This window comes from Ruditapes philippinarum, unplaced genomic scaffold (assembly GCF_026571515.1).
Source record: "Ruditapes philippinarum isolate M1 unplaced genomic scaffold, ASM2657151v2 ctg3525_1_1_1_1, whole genome shotgun sequence".
NCBI lineage: Eukaryota > Metazoa > Mollusca > Bivalvia > Venerida > Veneridae > Ruditapes > Ruditapes philippinarum.
The window spans coordinates 52,720-73,592 of record NW_026860043.1 but is presented as its reverse complement, the minus strand read 5'-3'; the positions used below and the strand labels follow the sequence as shown (position 1 = coordinate 73,592).

General features: G+C 33.6%; 4 protein-coding genes across 4 annotated transcripts; all 4 read right to left on the bottom strand.

Annotated features, from left to right (window-relative positions):
* Window positions 1–1,819: 1,819 nt before the first annotated feature.
* LOC132758693 (cell division cycle protein 20 homolog) lies at window positions 1,820–4,826 on the bottom strand. The gene is made up of 3 exons (XM_060750384.1): window positions 4,742–4,826; window positions 4,290–4,476; window positions 1,820–2,493 (listed from the first exon to the last, which is right to left on the bottom strand). Exons 1-3 carry the CDS (start codon window positions 4,796–4,798, stop codon window positions 2,444–2,446), a joined length of 294 nt encoding a protein of 97 aa, XP_060606367.1. The 5' UTR covers window positions 4,799–4,826; the 3' UTR covers window positions 1,820–2,443.
* Window positions 4,827–6,988: 2,162 nt separating this feature from the next.
* On the bottom strand, window positions 6,989–10,316 carry LOC132758692 (cell division cycle protein 20 homolog). The gene is made up of 4 exons (XM_060750383.1): window positions 9,960–10,316; window positions 8,087–8,227; window positions 7,529–7,728; window positions 6,989–7,048 (listed from the first exon to the last, which is right to left on the bottom strand). The coding sequence occupies exons 1-4, from the start codon at window positions 10,198–10,200 to the stop codon at window positions 7,019–7,021; spliced, it is 612 nt and encodes a 203-aa protein (XP_060606366.1). The 5' UTR covers window positions 10,201–10,316; the 3' UTR covers window positions 6,989–7,018.
* A 2,345-nt stretch (window positions 10,317–12,661) lies between these two features.
* LOC132758689 (uncharacterized) lies at window positions 12,662–14,399 on the bottom strand. The gene is made up of 3 exons (XM_060750377.1): window positions 14,243–14,399; window positions 13,711–13,845; window positions 12,662–12,867 (listed from the first exon to the last, which is right to left on the bottom strand). The coding sequence occupies exons 1-3, from the start codon at window positions 14,307–14,309 to the stop codon at window positions 12,719–12,721; spliced, it is 351 nt and encodes a 116-aa protein (XP_060606360.1). The 5' UTR covers window positions 14,310–14,399; the 3' UTR covers window positions 12,662–12,718.
* Window positions 14,400–16,619: 2,220 nt separating this feature from the next.
* LOC132758688 (uncharacterized) lies at window positions 16,620–18,672 on the bottom strand. Its single transcript, XM_060750376.1, has 3 exons — window positions 18,515–18,672; window positions 18,100–18,240; window positions 16,620–16,936 (listed from the first exon to the last, which is right to left on the bottom strand). Exons 1-3 carry the CDS (start codon window positions 18,579–18,581, stop codon window positions 16,737–16,739), a joined length of 408 nt encoding a protein of 135 aa, XP_060606359.1. The 5' UTR covers window positions 18,582–18,672; the 3' UTR covers window positions 16,620–16,736.
* Between the last annotated feature and the right edge of the window lie 2,201 nt (window positions 18,673–20,873).

Below are 20,873 nucleotides of genomic sequence, written 5' to 3'. Positions count from 1 at the left end.
TATTTTGATGACTAATGATAGATTTGATGAAAGATGTGATGATTATTGTCTTGATTATGATGGAGATTATAACAATTTGATGATTATGATGATAAAGGTGATGATACAAATGATTTTGATAATGATGATTATTTTTCACGAAAATGAAGATAATGATAATTTAAATGACAATTATAATTTTGATGTAATTGGTGACTTTCGGGTGATGATTATTGTGATTTTTTTTTCCTGATAATTATGATCATGTAAGATGACAACGTTATTTATAACCATCTACATGACGGGGAAATTTATTCGTCTAAGCACTAATTAGAGATAAGATGTACACTTTTCAAAGCTATACAACACTTGCATTCAGACGGTAATTCTATACTGTAAGAATCCTCTGAGGTTTCCCCTGAAAAGGATCCCTTTACATTGATCCTTTACATACTTCACTCACTTAATACTATTTCGCCATGAGTAATGATTGAAACACCTCCATTAAAAAAAATATATATATATTTTTTTTAATGTGAAGCCTGACCGAGACTCAAACCTGGGACCCTCGGAATACCGTACTGCGGCTCTACTGACTAAGCTATGTGGCCGCCTACAAACTACCTCCCCTCCCCAAATTCATGTAATTAGAGAACAACTCAATAAGGTGACATAATCATTTTCGGAATAATTTGGGATTCGAACACAACACATTTTAACTTTGGGTCTCCTGAAGAGTTTTTCAACATCATTTTTACGCATCTTACTACTATGTTTACCTTTTAGCCCTAATTGTTCTGGAATTTCATTCATTACATCCATTATCAGGAGATAATTTGCTTATCTGTTACTTGTCATTGTGGGAGGTCTGTAAAAATCGGTACGACAAGATTTTCAAAATAGAACATGTCCTATCCCATACATCTCGACATAAGGTTTCCGAAATCAAGAAATAGTAGCCTTCACACATTAAGATTTGTCTGTACATCTTAGTTTTAATTGGTGTTGTACTTCAAAATCCTACCGTCTGTTGAGGCCTTAAGCAAGGCATTAATGGATGGATGTTGTGTTGACTTAACAACTATAGCTGTATGCGTTACAGCGCCACTGATAACAGCTATCCAGAGAGCTATACCATGCAGCATATAACAATGCTTTTTTCTTCTATCATTCCAACTTTTGTTTTGCCTTGATAGCAAAACAAACTGGTAATGGTGTTTTTCTGTTGATAGAAAACATAATAATTTAAATGGACATGTACTGGCCATTGTACAAACATACATGATATGTGAAATCTTTGCATTTTTATTCGGAAAGTGAAGTTATGCTAATGGTTTTACCATATTTACATTCATTTTAAATACAAAACAACAAGAGACAACGGTAAGAAATATGAACAATTCACTCTAATTTCTAATCTCATGTTTCATAGTCAACCATTTGTAAACAACATAAATTAACATAGTATTTTAACAAAGATTAGGCAAAAAGTGTAAATAAAGTGTAAATATAAATATTTCCATGAGATCTTTTCAGAGATACATCATTTTAAGTATAAATGTAAAGTACATGTATAATGTAAGGTACATATACAATGTAAAGTACATGTATAATGTAAGGTACATAAATAATGTAAAGTACATGTAAAGTGAAAAGTACATGTAAAGTGTAAAGTACATGTTTAATGTAAAGTACATGTATAATGTAAAGTTCGTGTACATGTATAATGTAAAGTACATGTATAATGTAAAGTACACGTATAATGTAAAGTTCATGTACAATGTAAACACATATAAAGTGTAAAGAACATGTAAAGTGTAAAGTACATGTATAATGAAAGTACATGTATAGTGAAATAATGTGCACGCAATATTGATATATAGAATCTTACCGAAGTAGTCATTTCACCTGTCCAATATTAAACGGATTTTGAAAAAATCTTGAAATTTAATTGTAAATTTATATGAAATGACACCGAATATAAGTTTTTTTATCAAATCAATTGAACGTTGGACACAGGAAATAAAGGTACAAGGAACATCATAATAAAACGACAAAAATATTTACATTTTCAAAATTCTATATTTAAGTAGCAGTAATATTTTTTCGTTAGCAACGCACAGTATTCCATTATGCAATAGATACTCGAGAAGTGTAGAAAAGAAAAAAAATCAACATAAATTGTGTGTATATTCGTGTATAATATAAAATTGACAGGAAAAAAACAAAAAAGAAAAATAAATGAAAATGTAAACTTCTAGAAAAATATATATAAAAAAATCACTGAAAATAGTATTTTACTCAGCCAGAAGCACAATAGAGAATTCCTTTTCAAATGTGACAGGTCACTTGATGTATTGTAGAAGAAACAGTATGGTATATTTAGGAAACAAATTATCTGATGTATTTAAACATGTTCAGTGGAGATTTGTCCCAGGGTGACCACTGTGGACGTCTTGAACGCCTAGGAAACGTGTTCCACAAACAAAATGCCGGGGTCAGCACCCGCGGAAGCTGAAGGTAAAGAAAAATATTACAAAATTAAACTTTATTTCTGGATAGTGAAAAACTTGTAGCAGCACCAATTATAAACATAGTAAAAAATATTATGCATTAAGGTAGTAAAGGTTACTAGCACATTTTTTTTCTATTCTGAGCATGATAAATAATTTTAGAAACACGTGAGCTAGTTTACAGCAGAAATAATCAGCGTCTGTTTGGTGTGACAAGGTACACTACTCTCTGTAACAAGAGCTGCCAGACGAGACAATCATGCTCGACTTATTAGATACTGGACGCTGTAAAGAAAGAAATCAAAGCACAGAAGGCGCTGAATTTGTTTGGGTCTCAGAATGTCACCAAGGTGAAGGTTGTGAGATTATAAAACAATTTGTTTTTGTATAGTGCCACCAATGCTTTCCAACGTTTTTATTGTAGTAGATTGGCTATAAGACTAATTGCAACACTGATATTCAATCCGATGTTTATTTGACTTAAACAATTTGAAAAAAAAAAAAAGTTGCCTTTGAACTCCAGACCTCTCGCTTCCTAAGCGAGCGCGCAAACCCCTCGGCCACGGTGAATTAATATGCTAATGGCCTCAAGAAAAGCATATTATTCTAAATTAGGGTTTGTAACGACGCTAACTGTTGTTTAACACGTGTGTAAATAATCATGGCGCTTACTATAAGCATGTATATCTACAAAGAATAAAACAATATTGGAAATCTTCGACCATTCGGGAATTATTTTGCTTGAAAATTAATGGCCTGTCATGTGACCATATTTACGCAGTGATCTCCCGTGAATTTTCGGCCTTAGTGTTACATATAAAGGGAAGTAACCGCTTCAAAAAAGCGGACTACTTTCGGCATTTGCAATTAACAGCATTAGAGTCTGAAATTTCGCTACCATTATTTGTTTGGTCTAACGACCCAATCAAATAAAAACTATGAAAAAGACAGTTATGACACAATGTATCAGTTTCAAGAAAGCACGCAAGTCTTCAACATTTTTTTTGCCGACACAACATGCACCTGACTATGTCAATAACAAACATTTCTATTCTCTTTAGGAAAAAGAAAACAATTTGAAACCTAATGTCAATCGTTTCAAAATGTGTTAATGTATAATGTAAAATGTATTATTTCTGAAAATAGAGGTTCTAGACTTATAAATTTAGTTCATATATGATGAAGGTGTTTGAAAACAAACATATATTTGCAGTTTGAAGTAAATTCCTGAAGAAATAAATAAATAAGTTACATGAGGAAAGCTATAAAAAGAGTTGAAAGGAAGATTATTTTGGAAATATTAACGCTAGAGTTATATAAACCTTGAATAAATTAATTATTATGAATATGAGGAGTTGATGTAAAACATAAATTTCGAGTTTTGACGTAAATCTTTTTTTTTTTAAATAAAGTTGATAGTAAAATAATATTTTTTTTTTTTTAAGGGGGAAATTTTTCTAAGTTAAGGTGAGATAATTCTATTAATTTTAGTGCTAAAATTATAAACCTTGTCAACTATTGTTTCATTCATCATGTTGATTATAAGGTACATATGTGTTAAGTTTGAATAGATGCTTTAAGAAATAAAGAATTTATAATAGAAATTATTTTATTGCACACAAAAACTTTATTAATAAATCTTGACGTGGACAAGAACGCCGACGCCTGGGTTAGGAGGACAGCTTTCCTAATGCTTTGTACAGTCGAGCTAAAAACTCAAATACAATATTCTAAATTGCCTAATGTAACATATATCTATACTTTTGTTGTTTAATTGTGGCAAGTTTAGAACAGTACCTATGGTTGTTTTATCCGGACTGAGTGCTATATGTAACGGACGTGCCGTATGATGACGTAGTTTAGCCAAGGCTTCGAACTCAAACTTTTTCATATTCCAGACAATAAGATCGTTCTTATCGGGACTGGAAGATCCTAGAGCAGATACCAGCTCGTTGTATTCCTCTGACCACAACAAACCACAAACCTGTAATAAAGGCGTGTATAAATAAACCGTACAAACAAATACGATTCAAAACTGACCTGAAAATAAAGTCGTCATGTATTTTCATACAAATATCTAACACTTATAGGTGTTTCTATCTCACCATCAGTACTCGGATATAACCAGAGACCACACATATACACTCCCACTATGTATGACAAGACAAGTGAGGCTCTCGGAATATTTTAACAAATCAACCTCTAAGGTCTTAAAATAATTTTCAAAATAATCTTGTTATTTCTATAACCTGTGAATTTGTGACGATTTCTCCCAATCTTTCCCTGTGTGTGCGCGCCACAAACATATGTGACCGTCTTTTAAACCCGCCTCCTGTCGCTTAAACCCCCTTGTCTCCATGGACCCCAACCCAATGCCTGGAAAAAAATATAAAAAAAAGTAACAACGGGTAAAGAACAAAAATTTTTTATACAAAACAGGGGCTCGGCTTTAAAAATCCCATGTCCCCTTAAAAATGGGGAGTGAATGACAAAAGTTTTTTAAAATTTAGGTTTTTGATTTCGAAAAAAAGATTTTTGAAACCTTTTTTAGCAAGCCAAAAGCAAAAATATGACTTTATAACACAAAAAAATAAAAGGTTAATGAACCCATTTGTTTAGAGTTTATTTTACCATCTCTGTCTTGGAAATTTAAGTGTGAAATAAACTTCCCCTAAATTGAATCGGGCCAATAAATGCGGGGGGGAAAGGTGATTAAAAATTTTTGCAATTTCGTTAAGATATAAAAAGTCCCCAACGTAATGTTAACACCCAACTGGTTTTCAAATTAAAATCAACATAACAAGTTCAATGAAGTTTAAAAGACCGATAAATTATAGCAATTAGGAAATGTGTTTATACAACTTACACTGTGTTCCAATGTTAAGTATTTAGAAAATACAGGATAAGTTGCATTAATTTCTAAACACTATTGAATAACTAGTTGACTACGTTTAAATACAAAGTCGCTTAATATGATTGGTAGCTAGTCTTATATAAGATAACTAATATAGTTAAATAAACCTTAACACATTGCTGTATGGGCTTTGATATTCTGCAGCTTTTCATCATTCGAAGATCCCAAATATTAACATGGCCGTCATCACCACCGCTTGCAAGGTAAGAGGTTCCAGGAAAGCGAGTCTCAAACCGCAAACCTCTTTTAAATGATGTCCGCTCATGCATTTCAACACGGAACTGTTCTCAGATCTATCATCGTGAAGGGTTATCTCCCCCTTCTTATTTCCACTGAAAAACGCGTTTTGAAACATAAATAAAATACTAAAATGACAAACTTTTTTAAATGGTAATCAAACAATCTTAACCATCCGGGCACGGGGCGCCCTTGCTGAATGTCTTGCAGGATGTTGTGCTAGCACGGGATTTGGTAAAGTTTTCATTGTCCTCTTGTTTGTCCTGCTTCATGTCACAGTCGGTACAATTTCAAGGCCTTGTCGAATGTCACACTGTCCTGCCAAATGTCACATTGTCCTGCCGAATGTCACCATTGTCCTGCCGAATGTCACATTGTCCTGCCAAATGTCACATTGTCCTGCCAAATGTCACATTGTCCTGCCGAATGTCACATTGTCCGCAGGACAAATGTCACATTGTCCTGCCGACTGTCACATTGTCCTGCCGAATGTCACATGTCACATTGTCCTGCCAAATGCCACATTTGTCCTGCAAAATGTCACATTGTCCTGCGAATGTCACATTGTCCGCAGGACAAATGTCACATTGTCCTGCCGACTGTCACATTGTCCTGCCGACTGTCACATTGTCCTGCCGAATGTCACACTGTCCTACCGAATGTCACATTGTCCTGCCGAATGTCACATTGTCCTGCCGAATGTCACATTGTCCTGCCAAATGTCACACTGTCCTACCGAATGTCACACTGTCCTGCCGAATGTCACACTGTCCTACCCCAAATGTCACACTGTCCTGCCAAATGTCACATTGTCCTGCCGAATGTCACATTGTCCTGCCGAATGTCACATTGTCCGCAGGACAAATGTCACATTGTCCTGCCGAATGTCACACTATCCTACCGAATGTGACACTGTCCTGCCGAATGTCACATTGTCCTGCCGAATGTCACATTGTCCTGCCGAATGCCACATTGTCCTGCCAAATGTCACACTGTTCCTACCGAATGTCACACTGTCCTACCGAATGTCACACTGTCCTACCGAATGTCACATTGTCCTGCCGAATGTCACAGTCGGTACAATTTCAAGGTCCTGCTGAATGTCTAATGTCGAACTTTGTGCAAATTCACACAAATTATTAAATGTTGATTTTGAATATGTACTGACGAACACTAAGATAATACTTCCGTTGATCTATCGCAACTATTTAAAAAATATAACAGTTAAATATTATTCGTTAATTAAATGGGCAAACTTCCCAACATAGGCATTATTAAAACATTATTATGACTTACCTTATGATTCCCATAATTTTAGTCCACTCAAGGGTACCAACCGAAACATTTTTGGTCTCAGTGGAACAAATTTTTACTCTTAGATTGGCATCTTTTCTACATCACAAATCTGACAAATTAAGAAAACATCCAAATAGTTTTATGACTGAATATCTGTTGATACATTTCAATATTTGGGATATATTAAAAAAATAAAATAATGGGATCGACATGTGTGCATTACTGAATATTCTGGGATAAAATATATTTGCAATATTCTGGATACAACTTATTAATGATAATGGATATTAAGTGTTATAATTTACATATATTGATAATATCTGGATGTGATTAATAAATGTTGAATATTTGATATATTGATAAAAGCAAGAGAATTTGAAGTCTTTTGTAAACCATTTCAGGTGAGACAAAAGTCTGAAGTAAAAAGTTGTTCAATAAAGTCGTGAGTATAGAAATGTGAATATACATTCATTTCTAGACATTTGGATCACTTAATTAGTAACGGAATTTTTTTATGATTTTAATAAGGTTAAGTTTTTTTTGTGTGTTAACATCTTTATCATTAAAACTTAATTAGTGATATATTTACCGTTATCTCGCCGTCGTTATCACAGATTGCCAATACTTGGTCTCTTGGACTCCAGGATAATGCCGGTATATAGCTGTTTGATTCGGCAAAATGTAATTCCATTCTTTCACAGTCTTTCGAGCTGGCGTTCCATATGTATACTGATTGGAACAACGCAAGGGCAATTAAATTCTTGTCGCTCCAATCTAACACATTTGTATCTGGAATATCAATAAATACTTAGTACAGAGAGAGAGACTGATTACCAAAGCATTAAAAATGTTAGTATTTGATGAAATAAATAACCAAGTACATTGGATCAGTAGAACAACTACACGTTCAATACATCCGAGACATAGAAGAGAAATATGGAACACCGGAATGTTCGTATATTGCTCAATGGTCTTGTCTTGTTTTTTTCTTTCTCAGACCAGATTCATTTAGAAAGGTTTAAAAGAGAAAATATGCCTAGCACATTAGGTTCGAGCAACACGATTATAAAAATGAACACGTTAAGACTGTCTGATTAAAATTCATAAGTATATGAGTATATCAATTATATATAATACTAAGTATTACAAAAATCGTCCCGGAGTAGTGACATGTCCATAACACATTCTGGTGATGTCGGAATTCTTCGGAGTTTTCCGATTGATGGAGAACCGTAACCTTCGTCTGGACTTGTAGGAAATAGTTGTGTCAGTCGCTTTTTGAAAGGACCTGCAATGAAAGTGTATCACGGAGTAGCACACTTTTAAAAACGAATGACTCATACGTTACAAAATGATTTCTTGACTTCTACAAGTAATGTCACATACAAATTGCGTTCTAAATTTTAGAGTTTTACAGGTAAATGTCACATGTGTTGCAACCTTAATTTAAGAGTTTCACAGGAAATGTCACATGTTTTACCATCTGAGTTGTAGGATTTGTAGTAAATGTCACATGTGTTACAACCTATTTTTTTGAGAATTTTAGCACAAAGTCTAATGTAAATAATAAAAAATATTATGTCCGTAACATCCGGAAAGTTGTAGAACCGTTTTGAATAAGGCGTGACCTGTTGTCTTTATAAGGAATATACGAAATGTTGGTTTAATCTGTGAATACATTTTACTAAGAAAATAATATGCTGAGGGTAATTTTTATTTGTTTTTAGGCAGTCAAAAAGTTCTCAAGTTATATAAACTTGTTTCAATGCTGTATTTTACAATAAAGAAGCAGAAGTAAAGCTGTCTAGTCAGGTGTGTCATTTTTTATAAGTGAAGAAATGTTGTCGTATTGTAAGTTAGGTCATTTTTCATGACCATAATAATATTTATGGAGGGCATGAGACTGCTATCTTCGGAGGTATATGATTGGTTTATAATGAACCTTCGGTGACTCCAAGACAATGGCCGGTAGGCTGTGTCGCCAGAAAAGAAGAGGAAGGAATAGAAGAGGTGTTAGAGGAAATAGATGTAGAGGATCTTGTGGTTATTGATGTCATAGGAGAGGTAGAGGAGTCCGCTGATAGCGTATTTGACAATCTCAAGATCTGTGTCGACCATGAGGGTAGTATAGTGTAGATGCACATTTTCATGTAGACCGTCTAGCTAGACAGCTTGGAGTTAGTCCTCTCATCGGTGTTTACAGTTTTATGTAAATTGGCTAACTTGTTATCCAATCGCTACAGTGAGATAATACATAGTCACTGGTTGACCTGGTTTGCACAAAAGAACACGTGCTTATGTTTGTGATACTGTTTGTGAGCAGTTGACCTAGCAATGAATGGAGAAAGGTGTGGCTAAATGTTCCGCTACGAAAAAACCGGAACGGTCCGATCAACATTGCACAGCCTAAAGGTAGTAACCTAATAGTGACAGAAGTTTGCTCTGGAGTGGATCCTGTGAGCTATTTCCTTTACAGAAGATATTGTAGCATTAAGTGCCTAGGGTTGTTTCGTGACTGTGGGGATTCATCCCACCAAAGTACCAGGTAAATGACATATATCTCATGACCTGACCTCTGGGAATGTACAGGTAAATGCCACAGTTGGTATTAACCGATCTCTAGACTTGTACAGAAAAATGACACATGTGTTAGTATACCTGATCAGAAATATGCCATATACCGCATTATCCAATCACTAGACTTGTACAGAAAAAACAACGACTCCATATCTGTTTTCACTAAGTATCTAGCCTTGAGCAGGAAAATGCCACATATTTTCGCTCTTTTTACATATTTATATATTATGAATTTGTCCAGAAAAGTATCTGACATTTATGTCCTACACAATATAAGAACGGAATCACTTATCACGGTATGATGGTATCATTTGTTGAGATCATTTTAAATTGTATCATCTTTTTATGATGTTTGCGATCGCATGAAGTAGATTTGTTTTTATGCATTAAATATTAATTATTAAATACGTAACAAATTAAAACAAATGAAATCAATGCCCTACTTGTAACCGGTGTCCTGCATATTGGCAATATTTTACCATCTCCTCCATTCATTGATTCTGAGAAAAGCCGAGTGTAATGTCTTCCGACTGGACTCTTAATCTGACCGAGTTCCTTTTCCGTACGGTCTGGTGAACGCGACATGAGTCTAGCGTTTGACTTTTCAACATCCAAGTCCGGTCGGAAGGGTATGAATCTGTCAAATGCCGACCGATGAAAACCTGGATATATTCGTTCAGCCATATTGAAATTGCTTTATATTTGACAAAATAATCCTTCACACCTTTTTACTCCATAATTTATAACTGTTTGTATAAATAAATACCGATTCACGATATGCACGGGGTTTCACACGAACTTTTCAGTAAACAGTTAAATCTATTTTTACAACATACTTCACAAAACGTGTGTATAATGCTTTTGAAAGTAAAGATATAAAATATGGCTTAAATTTAAAACGGCTTTTTATGTTAAAATTAAGTTTTTTAACGATACAGATGCTGTCCAAGTATAAAACTGTTTCGACATTATCTCATTTTGTATATTACATGCACCAATATTTCATACTGACTACAGATTTTAAATGACAAACGATTTTGCATCCATCCATTTTAGGTGTGTTTTAAATATCAGGTCTCTTACGATTTGTCTTCTACTCGGGCTCATAATAAATATGTGGTCTTCTATGTTTGTATACTGTGTACTGGTGTTGATAACATGATAGCCGACTGTCCCATGTGACACAGAGACTCACAGTAATCGCGTTGTCGAATACAGGAAACAAGAGCCCGGTTGAACCTGGCCCGGTCTGAACCTGGTTATGTTCCCCGAATAGGTTTTGACAAAGGAAAGTACACCTCTTGAAGTTTCAGAGTTGTGTCCCTGGACAAAGTTTAAAGTGCAATAATTCCAGAATAAGGCAAGGCAGAGTAACTGTTCTTTACACTGGACTTCTAATAAATGAACACATGTTTCTTGTTTGAGACCTGTTATGGTTTCCGAGTTATGTCCTTGACAAAGTTTAAAATGTAAAAACGAACAAAGGGCAAAAACTCCAAAAATAAGGCAAGACAGAGTTACGTTTCTTGTGCACTGCACATTTACCTATTGAGACCTATCTACCTACAAAGTTTCATGTTGAAATCTCTTATAATTATATAGAGTTATGTCTCGGACAAGATTTTTCTAAAAGGGGAGATAATTCAATAACAGGGATATCCAGAGTTATGATTCTTTTGCAATGCACTTCTACCCAATGAGATCTATCGACCTACAAAGTTTCTTGTTGATACCTGTTATGGTTTCCGAGTTATGTCCCTGACAAAGTTTAAAATGTAAAAATGAACAAAGGGCAATAACTCCAAAATAGGGCAAGACAGAGTTACGTTTTTATGCACTGCACATCTACTCATTAAGATCTATCTACCTACACTGTTTCATGTTGAGATCTCTTATAATTATCTAGTTATGTCTCGAACAAGATTTTTCTGAACGGGGAAATAATTTAAAAAAGAGGCTGAGTAGAGTTATGGTTCTTTGAAATGCACTTCTTAACAATGAGATCTATCTACATGTACTTACAAAGTTTCATGTTGATATCTCTTATAATTTTAGAATTATGTTCTGGGCAAAATTCAAAGTGTAAAATTGAACAAAGGACAATAACTCCAAAATTAGGCGTGGCAGAGTTACGGTTCTTGTGCACTGCACAGCTACCCATTGCGATCTATCTATCTACAAAGTTTCATATTGATATCTCTTATAGTTGTAGAGTTATGTCCCGGACAAGATTTTTCTAAAAGGGGAGATAATTCAAAAACGGGGCAAAATATCAACAGCTCCAGAAAGTCATCAGTAAAATATGAAAGTCCGTTAACATCTGTCAGCAATGATAATCTATCATGTTTTTGTAAAAAAAAACAACAAAAACAAAAAAACGTTTTTTTAGTTTAATCATATTTTATTGCTATATACATGTATATACAATACAGATACAAATTTCATAATTTCATACAAAAAAACGTTGAGGTCCCTTTAAAATATATAAAACAATCAAAACACTGATTTTAATTTTATCTTTCGGAATTCGCTGCTACGAGTAGATCTGCTTGGTTGATCTGTCAAAAGAGCATTCTTGAAGCATTTTTATTTTCAATATTTTTACCATATCAATTGAAGTTCTTAAGTCCCTGTTTGCTTTTTACTTCTCGTGTAATATTAAAGCATGAATTTCAACATTTTAAAAATAAAGTAACGTAGGCATATTCTTCTCTGATCATTATATAGGTACAACAAGAAATATCCATCCCTGTTCATAGGACCTCACATAAGGCAAGGCAGTATGAGGCAGTATATAAGTATGTACGCCTAAAGTTAGAAAATCACAAAAGGTATCTACCTACCTGCATTTACTCTGTATAGCTGTGTGATATCAATGCTAGTTTAGAAGTTGTACTCAAGACAATCATTATTACATATATCTAATTATCATAAAAGTCGGGTAATTAAAGAAAACAATAAACAAGGTAGAATTACGGCTTTCCTCACTTCATTCTCCGGACAAGCGTTATCAAGTAAAGGGAGATCATTCAAAACCTTAACTAACTAGATAAGGGAGATACATAGAAAATGAAGTAAGGTAAGAACGCTTCACTTTCCCTAAATAGTAAAGCGACTATCACAAGTAATGAATAACTAAGACAAGTTTGATAAATAAATAATTCATCATTTAATTACATTCGGATTAGTCACATAAAAATATCTAAATATCTGGACAGCAGACGGCCCAGGCGTCGGTTGGTGCCACGCGACAGATGTATGAATCCGGACACTGCATTCCTCCTCTCCCACAATGCACCGGAAACCCATTGCCGTCCATTACAGGAAGAGATCCAGCTTTACAATAATCAGCTGAAATAAATCAGAATAAATTCACTGGCCAAAACTAAACATTGTGTCGCGAAAACTTACAGTGCGATGTACACATCCAAAGACACTGCAAGGTAAAAATCCGTCTATAGGTACATGCAAACAAGCAGTTCTTCATGATGTCAAATTTAAATGAGTGGTAAGTTTGTTTTTGATGGGCCATGCACTTATTAGCACCGGGGTTATATTCTGTTTACATTTCCATGAGAAGACAAGTCACTATGACCAATGCATAGGAAAACTGAGCAATTTCCCCCTATTCGCGTCAATGTACACATCACCTTTACTACTTCTAAATTCTCTACTGTATCAATGCCTACACTATTTCATTCTAAACTTAGCGTCCAACTTCATTTGTCATCTAATGAAAACGCTTTTCTCTTAAAAATTCTGTACGTTAATTTTCATAGAAGGACAATTTCGTCGATACTATATCGATTTATGTTCATAGTCGACTTCTATTTTTCATAGTACTCCAAAGAACCGCATAGTGTCGTAATAAAGTGAATGATAATGAGGCCAAATAAAGCTTGACACTAAGTATGTTAGTATCCATCCGTAGCTGTTCTACAGAAATTAGAAACATTCTCCTGTCGCTATCGCTCCCGTCGAACTTTCTAATTTCTGATGAATTTTCTGATTCACAAGATGAATACCAGTGAAATATTTGTGAGTGTCATTGCAGTTCAGCGTGAAGGTATTTTTATGTATCAAATATTATTTTTTAACAACATGTTACTCTAATACATGCCTATATACATATAATAACTATAGATGAAACACGATTATTATATGTGAACGTGATAAAGACTTATATATACATACGACAGCAGACGGCATAAGCGTCGTTTGGCGCTATTTTACAAGAGTGATATTGAGGACAGGGATGACCACCTCGGCCGCAATAGGAACCATGCAATGGACTTCCATATGAACACGGGTTCTCTGCTGCTTCACAATCTAAAAAATAAAGAGTGATCGGTGTTAAACGTTGTATAATTAACACTGTAATAATATTCAACAATTAGCCGGTAAATGGCCTGGTAAATTGGGTCTTATACATGTAGATATATATGTTTCTATATTTTGGCACGTGTTTCGCCATCCGCAAAAAAATTAATACCAATTAATTTAAAAAAACAACTATACAACGTTGATTATTAACCAATCATGTGCGGTTTACAGATCACGTGCTCCTCCAGTCCAGTGCTCCTCCATACCGCAGCACGCAGGGAAATATTATCAATCGGATTGTTTCCAATTTTTCGGAAGTTAACAAAACAATCATTTTATGATGAAACAAACATTTAATTAGATAAAAAAAACTTTGAATTGAAATATTCGCCGTATTTCCTACCTAAATTATTTCCTAGAAGACATGCTAACATCAGGAAGAGTAAGTAGACGTGTCCATGAATATCCATCTTGTTGTATGATTTTATTGATGTAACTTTTACTACGATAAGATAAGAACTCGTGATTATTGACCTAGTTCCAGGTTCAGAACTAAATTGACCTTTAATTGATGGACACGCCTACAATAAAGTCCATTACATAGCCATCAAAGGCGCGTCCGTTCAATGCCGAGTGGTTAAGGTCGTTGACTTTAAACCACTTGCCCCTCACCGCTGTGGGTTCGAAGCCCGACAGCGACTCTGGATTCTTTCATGTGAGGAAGCTATCCAGCTAGCTAACGGAACGCCGGTGGTTCTACTAAAGTGCCTGTTCGTGTCTGAAATAATGCACGGAAGAGGTCTTCCTCCACCAGTAAAGCTGGAACATCGCCATACCTGTACTGTGCTGGTGTGACGTTAAAAAAACAAACAAAAAACACAAAAATAAACATAGTCATCATATTCAGGGGTGGTTTTACCTCGGTTTTAGAGAAAGCACTAAAGTGTGCTTATATTAATATATTCCTTATATCTGCTTTCTTGAAGCTCATCAGTGCTCGAGTGGAAGGAAGTGATTGGGAGAAATCGTGATTTAATTCTATTTCTTGGATTTGAATATGTGACCCCTGGATTAGGAGTCAGACGCACTAAATCTTTACCATTGATCTTGATTTTACTATCAGATGATAATATTGTTGCTTGTTCATATGTAAAAATGCGTGACAAATGTGATCGTTTACTAGAGAAAATAGATGTGGCAATTCTGATTCTTAACCTAAATATAAACTATACAGCAGGGCCGAAGAATGTGTTTGTGTTGTGTGAAATATGCGACCACAAATTTGAAGTCACGGTTATCACACTTGTGACACATGTGATTCTCGCTAGATTTGCTCTTTCAAGTCCAACGAATATCAATATCATTCCGATTTTTTTCTGTTTCACGGTATTTTTTGAATTGTCGTAGCCATTTTGCAGTCTGATACCTGGGTAGAAACACTGAGTCAAATTGGACGTACCAATCAGATCGCGTATATCACACAGGTATCAGAATCCAAAATGGCAGCGACGAGAAACAAACAATCGATAGAATATTGATATTCGTTGGAAGCTGTGGAATTTTAGTTCTTTTTATCGATGTTAATGAATGATGCAGCGAAATGCCGCCGGAATGCGCCTCAGTCGCCGAAACGACAATTTCCCGTGTTCCACATTGTTGGGCAAATGAACATATAGTAGGCTTTTCACCTTTCTAGGACTATAATTTTTGAAAGTGGTTTTTTTATATAATTTTATCGGTGGGGTTTTGTATTTGGTACCTTATAGTAAGCCTTAGAGTGTTGAACTATTTTATTCAGGGTTGTAGTAGGGGTCCAAAAAAAAAGATGCTCTGTCGAAGTAAATCTGGTTAACTTGCATATAGTTCTTAGTTTACCATGCAGTCATATAGAAAATTTTAATGTAAGCATAGATTGCATAAAAATAACATAATAATTTCTTTTAAGAATATTTATCTTCCAAAATGGAACACTTTAAGATGTGTGTGTTTCTAAACGAACCTGTCGTGTTTCAATTGAACTCAATTTCTAACATCAACATCTACGCAGTATTTATTTTTATAAACGCTTGATAAATATGCAAAGATATGTGACAATAATAAACATTGCACACACCAGTACAGTAATCATATAATGTATTAGACACTTATTGAACATCATAAACTAAGGGTACCTGATAAGTTCTGATATTATTCTCGTTATTTTTGAACAAAATTAAAAGTTCAGATCTTGTGAGAGCTCTTACGTAAAATAAACTGTTCACTAGAAAATGTAATGAGATATGAATGCAAGAAGTATTGTTAGATAAAACTTAAATATCTGAGCAAGTTAACTAGAAAGTTAATTAAAAAACTATGTTAAGAACTATCTTAGAATGACAAGATTTATCCTTTACATTTTATTTTAGAATGGCCAATGAGATTCCCAGATTTCATTTTGTAATTTTAAATGACCAATGAAAACTCTTCTGATATTAAGTTCTTAGTCAAACTGATTTTAGACCAGCCTTCGGCCGGAAAAGTCAAATAAGTTGAGTTATATAACTGAAGAAATGGAAAAACTATGTTAAGGACCGTTCACTTTTAAGAGCAAATAAGCAGAATTGTCAACTTAAGAAAATATAGTAATCAGACATTCACGAATTAATCGAAAATAATCGAATCGGGGTGCCTAAAATCGAAATCGGATCGAATCGTTGCATCCTTAGAAACAATCTTCCTTATAGCCGGTGTAGTGGAAAAATATATGTATAAATTAAGAAATGAACGAAAACGCAGTGACGTATTGTTTATGCTTCATAGACCTTTTGTAAACCATGCATATATAATACATATTTTATTTCCATTTATTAATTTGGTGTATAGGTCGGGAAGGAACGGGAGTTGCGTTAATTTTCATATTAGCGAGACCATAGTTTCTCAAGATTTTTCATCCATCTTGATTTTTTGGGGCAACACAGTTGGAGAGTTGGGGTAACTTCTGTGCAAATTGATCCTCGTGGACACCATTTAATTATTTTCTTTCTCTTCTGTCTTTCCTCACATTGGACTTGACTTCCATCTTCGTGTAATAAAGGCACTCCATATTGGCATGTTGTTGCTGTAAACAACAATAGTTCATAATATTTATCATCGGGCATAGGAATGTTGTTTATGTTGTCATGTTAATATTTCAAACAAAATCATTAAATGAAGCATGGTTGAATGAAAATAGCTTTGTTTGTAGTTAATGTCATATAACAATCGGTGTTCATACTGATGTCATACATGCAAACAGTGAATCAGCAAAAACTCATACGCAGTGGCCCCCCTTTTGCTGCGTTACATTATTAAGTTTTTTCCTCAAAATGTTGATAAAATGTTATAAAAATAATTATTACGTTCTGATATATTGTCTTGTACATGTTATTGAATGATGACCGTTTGCTATATAAATTGTTTAAATAGAAGTAAGAAAAATAATAAAATATACTAATATGCGGAAGCGCTCGGGCCAGTTATCCTTATGTTACATGATGGGTATGGCGAAATGTCGACTAACAGTAATATTTTGGTGAGACCTCTACGTATATGTTAGTGTTCATCCGAGCTGTTCTACAGAAATTAGAAACTTCGACGGGAGCGATAGTGACAGGAGACATCTGTGGAACAGCTAAGGATGAATACTAACATACATGTATTTAGTGTCCCTTGATTACGTCACTACGCGGTTTTATGAAACACTATGAAAAATAGAAGGCGACTATGAACGGATTTCGATAAAGTATCAACTTTTTTCTTCTATGAAAATTAACACACAAAAATTTTAATACATACAGCGTTTTCATTGGATGACAAATAAAGCTGGACACTAATAGTATTTTGAATTCACGTGCCAATTTCCCTGGTTGCGTGACATTTATCAAGGCATACATTTGAACATATCCAAACGAAGGCTTCAAGCAGTTATTTTCTCTCGCAGTAACCTGATCTGACAGTCACTTTCGGACTCCCGAAAGATGTCACGTATGGCCAAAATATATATAATTATTATCATATTTGAATTTAATAATAGGATTTATTTACCAGGATGTCAGTTTCAAGTTTTTTAATGGAATATACGTCAACATCCTAGTTCTAGAAGTCTGTATAATTATTCAATAAATCTTAATTATTTTAAACAGATTTAATCAAACATTTGTAAACGGAAAATCTCTGCTGTATCAATGCATGTATAAACAAAGTATATACTAGTAAAACTGAATGTTAAAGAAAAGAGCGTACGGCAGCACACGGGGGGATTTCCTTCGCTTGTTGGTTGGCAGTAGCTACCAATAGGACATTCTAGAAAACCTAAATCCCGATCGCAGTGCTCATCTTTTAATGGAAAAACTCCGCTAGGACAAGGATTTTCCGAGTATTTCTCTGTAAAATAATGATGATAAATAACACCAGTAAAATTAATATACAAAATGATACACGTGTCAGTCACATAAACGACCAGTCAAACGAAAGCACATTTACAGTTTACATCTTTTGTGAGATCTTCTTCTTATAAAGAAATTGTTGAATGGAAGCAGTATGCCAAGTTTGGACATTATGTATTGTCTACAAACAGCAGTGCCTTTATATAACGAAACATGCGTAAAAACATTCTTCATTTTTTTCAGTCGGAACAAAAGATATTAAAACAACTCACGAGCACTACAGATCCCAAACATGTATAATATTCCTTGGCAGAAAACTGTGAATATTTTCCTATCCATTTTAAATGTTAGCAATATTAAACTTATATTTTCTGTGGTAGAGAAGTGATTTTGAAATGATAGATAAATTACAATATTTACGGCGACATCTGTATATGTAATTATAAAAAAAATAAGATGATATATTATAAAGGTGTGATAATTCAGCTTTTGCAAGTTTACAATAACTTTACACAATTACATCCTGTCATTCATTTATTTTTTTTGCATGCACATTTGTAAATACAGGATATGATTATGTTCTTGTATGTATAATATACAGGATATGATTATGTACTTGTATGTTTAATACACAGGATATGATTATGTACTTGTATGTATAATACACAGGATATGATTATGTACTCGTATGTATAATACACAGGATATGATTATGTACTTGTATGTATAATATACAGGATATGATTATGTACTTGTATGTTTAATACACAGGATATGATTATGTACTTGTATGTATAATACACAGGATATGATTATGTACTTGTATGTATAATACACAGGATATGATTATGTACTTGTATGTATAATACACAGGATATGATTATGTACTCGTATGTATAATACACAGGATATGATTATGTACTCGTATGTATAATATACAGGATATGATTATGTACTTGTATGTTTAATACACAGGATATGATTATGTACTTGTATGTTTAATACACAGGATATGATTATGTACTCGTATGTATAATACACAGGATATGATTATGTACTCGTATGTATAATACACAGGATATGATTATGTACTTGTATGTATAATACACAGGATATGATTATGTACTTGTATGTATAATACACAGGATATGATTATGTACTCGTATGTTTAATACACAGGATATGATTATGTACTTGTATGTATAATACACATGATATGATTATGTACTTGTATGTATAATACACAGGATATGATTATGTACTTGTATGTATAATACACAGGATATGATTATGTACTTGTATGTATAATACACAGGATATGATTATGTACTCGTATGTATAATACACAGGATATGATTATGTACTCGTATGTTTAATACACAGGATATGATTATGTACTCGTATGTATAATATACTGGATATGATTATGTACTTGTATGTATAATACACAGGATATGATTATGTACTTGTATGTATAATACACAGGATATGATTATGTACTCGTATGTATAATACACAGGATATGATTATGTACTCGTATGTATAATATACTGGATATGATTATGTACTTGTATGTATAATACACAGGATATGATTATGTACTTGTATGTATAATACACAGGATATGATTATGTACTCGTATGTTTAATACACAGGATATGATTATGTACTTGTATGTTTAATACACAGGATATGATTATGTACTCGTATGTATAATATACTGGATATGATTATGTACTTGTATGTATAATACACTGGATATGATTATGTACTTGTATGTATAATACACAGGATATGATTATGTACTTGTATGTATAATACACAGGATATGATTATGTACTCGTATGCATAATATCCAGGGTATGACTATGTACTTGTATGAATAATTTATAGGATATGATTATGTACTTGTATGTATAATATACAGGATAAATGTTTAAATGATTTATTGACGGAAACCGTTACTCCCTTTCAACCACCATATTTTATAAATATAACTTGTAATTTGGAAACCTGTAAATCAATTAATCGGAATCACTGACAAAGTTGAAACGTTCTTTTTAATTATCCTTAAAGACGTTTTCGGACGTTTTCATATAGACTCATAGGCAAAATTAAAACTGTTCTATAGAATTTAAACTTTGCATGTTATTATAAGAAGAGAATATCTACAGTCAAATAATACGAAATAAATGGGTGTCATGATTTCCTTATATTCAGTAATTTCTTTTTCGGTCGAAAGCCGTCTAAAATCAGTTTTGACTTCCTGTATAATTTACAGGGAAGAACTGAATATAAGAAGAATTTTATTTGGTCATTTTAAAATTACAAAACGAAATATGGTAATCTCATTGGGCATTTTAACTAAAATGTAAAGGATAGTGGTTGCTATTATTAAATAAAATGCATGTAAAGGATAGTCTTAAATAAAATGTACAGGATAGTTCTTTAACTTTCTAGTTAAAGCCCTAGTGTTTAGTTTACATAAGAATAACGTTTATTTTACATAAGATCTTTCTGAGTTATAAAGTTTGTCCAAAAAAAACGATAATAATGTCCGAACTTATCAGGTACCCTCAGTGTTCAATAATTATAAGTGTATATTATATAACATGATCAACGGTGTGTTCA